This window comes from Juglans microcarpa x Juglans regia, chromosome 8D (genome assembly GCF_004785595.1).
Source record: "Juglans microcarpa x Juglans regia isolate MS1-56 chromosome 8D, Jm3101_v1.0, whole genome shotgun sequence".
Taxonomy (NCBI): domain Eukaryota; kingdom Viridiplantae; phylum Streptophyta; class Magnoliopsida; order Fagales; family Juglandaceae; genus Juglans; species Juglans microcarpa x Juglans regia.
Window position 1 is genome coordinate 5,687,356 of NC_054608.1, and position 5,789 is coordinate 5,693,144.

The 5,789-nt window shown below is 37.6% G+C and overlaps 1 protein-coding gene across 1 annotated transcript; it reads left to right on the forward strand.

Moving 5' to 3' along the window:
- The first annotated feature begins 1,486 nt into the window (after positions 1-1,486).
- On the forward strand, positions 1,487-4,582 carry LOC121243251. Its single transcript, XM_041141348.1, has 3 exons — positions 1,487-2,354; positions 2,942-3,289; positions 3,394-4,582. Exons 1-3 carry the CDS (start codon positions 1,917-1,919, stop codon positions 4,000-4,002), a joined length of 1,395 nt encoding a protein of 464 aa, XP_040997282.1. The 5' UTR covers positions 1,487-1,916; the 3' UTR covers positions 4,003-4,582.
- Positions 4,583-5,789: the final 1,207 nt, after the last annotated feature.

Sequence of the window (5,789 nt, forward strand, 5' to 3'; positions counted from 1 at the left end):
CTGATATATATATATTTTTAAATAGGATGTGGGGTGTGAACTAGTAAGTTTCTTCTATATTTTTCCCTTGAGGGACGAGTAAAGAAAGGAAATGCATTACACTTTGGTTTTTTATGTTTTTTTTAGGCAAACTAAGGATAAAATATAAACTTCTTATGCATGATTTATCCTTAATAGCATAGGCAAATGTTTATTCGGTTGGTTATTTTATTTCAATCATAATCTAAATCCCACCTCTAAAAGAGTATTGAAACTTCTGTTATTGTTTCACTAATTCTCATAATTAAGTTAGGTGAAATTAATTAATATATTATTTTCCTTTAAATACTATCCAAGTAAATTTTGAATTCTTGTCTATCCCAAGAAAATGACGAAAAACCCACCAATTAACCCAAAGAGGCGGGCGTACGTATTAGTTAAGTATCTTGTAAATGCAAGAGGGAGGTGTTTGTAGGGTTAAAAGATGCATACTTTATAACCCTAACATACAAGTCTCAAGATGCAATCATCTCTTCTTCTTTTTCTTCCGTTTAATTCATTTTTCTTTTCATTCCCTCTCTTGTATCAAAACAATACAACCTACCCAATAAACCCATCACGCTAACAATATCTTCATCTCTCCCGACTCATTTCAACCCACCACCATGCCATCACCAAAGAGTAATGGTTTAGTGACAGGAGATTTACTTTCATGCGATTTATTAAATAAGAGATCATGAGTTAAATTTTTACAAACACGCGGTAAGAAGGATAAGACTTGAGTCGATTATTCTTGTTTTTGACTTAGGTCCCATTTAGAATTTGGACTGAACTGGGATCTTTAATTTTAAACTGAATCTAATATCTAAATACTCAACTCTCAAATCACTAAACCCATCTTAACTCAAAACTTCTGTACACGTGAGACCCACAATCATTTTCAACTCAACACTTTTTTATACACGTGACTCAGTGCAACCTTTTTTAATTTCCTATAAATACATCTAAACTCATCTTAATATTCAAACACATCTAAACTCATTTTAGATAGGTCTCACAAAATTTACTCTATCATCTCAACTCATTACTACTTATAAATAACTCAATTGATATCAATTCAACTTAACTCAGCATAACATAACATCCGACCTTAGTATTAATTTATCCCTAATGAATTTGACATCAAAATATGACTCGAGTCTATCTTGAAGGAGTGCCTAAGCATTATTTGCCATCTTAAAAGAATACTCAATAAATATAAGATATAAAATATATCAATATTAATCGTTCATTTAAAGTTAAAAAAAAAAAAAGAAAAAAGAAAAAACACGCCCCCATCTTTGCCGCGTGCTTAGTATGCTGATTATGGAACCATAAAGCCCATCATTGATGTGCACTAAGAAATAAAAATTCCATATTAAATATTTTCCTTAAAGAAACAAAACATTTGTTTAATTTTGTCCTTTGACCGTTGCCATCGGCGCCGAAGACTCTGAACACCACAGCTCTCCTGCCGTATCATCCGACTCACGGGAAGTTAAAAAATAACATGGTTGAAGATTTTCCATCTCAGTTTCCATCACGAGAAAATATTTTCCCAGGGTCTCGTCCTTCCTCTCAGAACCCAGCCCCACGAAGAGAAAAAGTTATAAAATTTATTATTATATATTTAAGAATATTAAATGAAAAAAAAGGGCGCAGGATAACAACAGTCTACTGGCCTACATATCATTGCCCAATTCCCTTCTTCAAAACGGCATTCTTCTCTCTCTCTCTCTCTCTCTCTCTCTCTCAGTTAGCTTTTCAGTAGGCTTTGTTCTCACTGTCTTTTTAGTATTTCGCTCTTAAGAGTTAAGAGCACTCTGATCGTTCTTTTCTTCCTCATTCAGTTCTTTATCTGTGTCATTGAGTTTGGAGGGGGGTTTGGGTGTGTAAAAATGGAGAGGAAGCAGGGTTTCTTTTCGGCGCTGAAGGAGGAGGTTGTCAGAGGGTTGTCGCCGGGGAGGTCAAGGGCGAAGAGTCCGGCGAGAAGTGGGTCACCCATGTCGAGCTTGCTGCGGCGGAGGAGGAAGGGCCACCACAATGCGCAGCCGGAGACGTTGATTCCGAGATCCGGGAGCTTGAGGCCGCTTGAGGCCTTGTCGCCGTTGAAGGAAGGTCCAGACGGCACGGACGGCGAGGATTCAAGGATGGAAGGAAGGTGGGGACAGTGGATGAAGATGGGCCAGCTCTCAAGGGCGCCTTCCGTCTCGTGCTCTGCCTATAAACGCTCGGATCTGAGGCTGTTGCTTGGAGTCTTGGGTGCGCCGCTCGCACCCGTGCACGTTAGCTCCGCCGATCCTTTCCCTCACCTTAGCATCAAAGACACTCCAATCGTTAGTTTTCTTATATTTTCTCTTACTTTTGTATATTCTATTGTCTCTGTTGACAGTGTTATCTGTGTTCATTGTTTCGTTTAGTTTCTTTCATGTTACATTTAGAGTAAGAAAATTAATTTCTTGAATGTTTTATTCTATTTTTTTCCCTGACTTCAATGTTTAGTTTCTTTAACGTTAGTGAGCCTCCTCAGGTTGTAAAAAATTTTATTGAATGTTTTAATGGATGTAGGTCACTTTTTTTTCACGCTTCTTGAATTGTTTATCACCACTACACATGAATGAGTTCTTTGAAGTCAAATCTATTCTTCAAAAACTTAAAATTTGTATTGTCCGTTTAATATATAAAAATATTTGTGGATTTGCTCGTGTAATCGAATCTGAAGGATTTCATTTAGTAGTTTTGATAGTGAAATCGGAGCATTTGATGCCTTTATATACAATTAACAATTGAGGAAGTGGGATGAATGCTGTTTGAGCATTTTTCTGGCTAGATTCGTGGTAAAAGCTGAGCAATTTTTCCAATTTCTTTGAGGTTTTCCCGTTGCTTCAGCTAATGAAACATGATTTTCTGGCGGACTTTGCAGGAAAGTTCGTCTGCTCAGTACATATTGCAGCAGTACACTGCAGCTTCTGGAGGGCAAAAACTTCAAAACACCATCCACAATGCTTATGCCATGGGGAAGGTGAGGATGATAGCTTCTGAGTTTGAGACGGCCAACAGGGTCATAAGGAACCGGAACTCATCCAAAGCTGCAGAATCGGGTGGGTTTGTCCTGTGGCAGATGAATCCAGACATGTGGTATGTAGAGCTTGCACTTGGTGGCAGCAAGGTTCATGCTGGTTGCAATGGGAAGCTTGTCTGGAGGCACACGCCTTGGCTTGGTGCACATGCTGCAAAAGGGCCTGTTAGACCGTTGCGCAGAGCTCTACAGGTGAGCCTTCATGGGCTTAATTCTCCAGTATTCCTCTATTTCCTCAAATTGCTTCCCACCACGTCCCACATAGGCAGTTCATTTATATGTTTTCCCTTCTTCAGGGACTTGACCCTAGAACCACTGCAAGCATGTTTACCAATGCAAGATGCATTGGAGAGAAGAACATCAATGGAGAAGATTGTTTCATCCTCAAGCTCTGTGCCGATCCTGTGACACTGAAAGCCAGGAGCGAAGGCCCGGCAGAGATCATAAGGCACGTCTTGTTTGGCTACTTCAGCCAGAAAACAGGGCTCCTAGTGCACTTGGAAGATTCCCATTTGACCCGCATTCAGAATAATGGAGGCGATGCTGTGTATTGGGAGACTACAATCAATTCATTCCTTGATGATTACAGGCCCGTTGAGGGAGTCATGATCGCTCACTCCGGTCGTTCAGTAGTAACCCTTTTCAGGTTTGGAGAAACAGCAATGAGCCACACAAAAACCAGGATGGAAGAAGCATGGACAATAGAGGAAGTGGCTTTCAATGTCCCAGGGCTTTCAATAGACTGTTTCATTCCTCCTGCTGAAGTAAGATTTGCTTCTGTGAGTGAAGCCTGTGAGCTTCCTCAGGGTGAGAGGGTAAACACTGCTATGGCAGCAGCAGCATATCGTGCCAAAGTTGCAGCACTTGAGATTTCTCACAACAGCAACGATAATAGTGGCATTTGATAAACATTTATGAAAGGGGAAGCTTCGGTTGTTAGCAGATTTCACATTTCTAGCTCGGTGTCTAGTTTCAACTGACTAAAAAATTAGAAGATAGTTGGGTAAGGTAGTAGCTGGGTTGTTTGTGCATTCTCGGCGTGGGAGAAGTGCCTCTTCAAATTTGTAAATACTGCACAATCATTCACAGTTTCCTGGTGACTTTTTAGTCTCGCAGTGGAGAATCAGATTCTGGAGTCGAGGGTTTTTGGTTTTTGGTGGATGTTTGAGCAAACAGAGGTTTGTTTTCCCATTTACTTTCAACAGATGTCCGGAAAACAGGAAATCTAAGGAACATTTTCTCATCTTGATTCTTGTAAGATACGCTCGAGTGAAAGAAATCTAAGTTGTCTAACTGTGATACCTGAAGATCAACTAGAACTCACGTATCTCTGTCGTGAAGATATGTTATACTATGCATAGCCATGTCCATGCGGCTATTTTGAAGACAATTCCATTAATGTATAACATATTACTGCATTTTTCTTCTTTTACTTGGGAAAACATATAGTGCATCGTTTGTGTATAGCATTTCAACGATGCTACATTTCATTCTAAAACTTGTCATCATTAGTTACACTCGTTGATGCGACAATCTTTTAAAAGACGCTATATTAACACAAGAGTATCGCTATATTCACAAAGAAATTACACAAAAATAATCTTATAAATTAACGTGATTTTATTTGATCTGTTAGATTTATTTTACAATAAAAGTAACTTTATAATCTGATGAACTATATCAAATCACGTCAGCTTATAGGATTACTTTTGTATAATCATTTTGTGTTAAGAGTATTTCTCTTAACAACAGTAATTGCGAATGACAAAACCGATATGAAAAACAACATTTATCCTACAATATTTATGCTGTAGTGTCATTCAAGATTGCTTGTTATGTTGAGAAGGAAAGTTATCTGTCTACTTGAGACATGCAAACTTCTTCTGTTAGGAGGAAAGCAAGAGAGTGGCCAACTAACACGGTAACAAGCCTGCAATTCTGTCTGGAACGTTCTTTAAAAGCTCAATCATTTCTTCCTTTTTCTTTTGTTCTTTAATAATTATTATTTATCCTTGAATGCCAGCATTGACTCGAGTCTAATTATAGATTGTGTAAACATGCCAATGCTGCCATGAGAATGTTGCCGAAAGTAGATTTTATAGCATCATACGTATTGAATACCAATTATATTGTTTAATGACAGTAATATATACTTTCCATCTTTGTGTTTGGGCCTCTGGACTTTGCATATACACATCATTCGATAAATAACAAAACTAGAGTGCATTGATTCTAGAATGCTGAGAAGCCCGTCTCTGTCGACTGGCCTCTCCCATTATGCTCTACAAGTTTGTACAGAGGATATACTATTCACGTCAAATACAATTTAATTTGTAAGGAATTAATTTAACACTTATTTTGCAAATAAAAAGTACATCACATCCTCCACGCTAGCTTATAAATATAATTTTCATATTTGTTAGCAATCTATGTTTATTTTGTTCTTGTTCTTGTTTCATTTTTATTTATCTATTTTCAATATGGTCACTAATTAATTTTTTTGCCTTTGCTATGCTCTGAATTAGCTACATAATAATAGCCCTGAAGTTTGGAGAAGTGTTACAATTACGAAGAGATTTTAGGAAAGTAAACTCACAAACTAATATAATTTCATATGATATGTTAGATCTATTTTATAATAAAAGTAATTCTACAATCTAACCAATTCCGATCCTCTGTTTTTTTATATTTT

What these genes read in the sequence shown, in the direction of transcription:
- LOC121243251 (XM_041141348.1), top strand. Translation starts at nt 1,917, where the DNA reads ATGGAGAGGAAGCAGGGTTTCTTTTCGGCGCTGAAGGAGGAGGTTGTC. An exon ending in GCATCAAAGACACTCCAATC is followed by an intron (nt 2,355 to 2,941) that starts GTTAGTTTTCTT and finishes CGGACTTTGCAG; the next exon opens with GAAAGTTCGTCTGCTCAGTA. An exon ending in CGTTGCGCAGAGCTCTACAG is followed by an intron (nt 3,290 to 3,393) that starts GTGAGCCTTCAT and finishes TCCCTTCTTCAG; the next exon opens with GGACTTGACCCTAGAACCAC.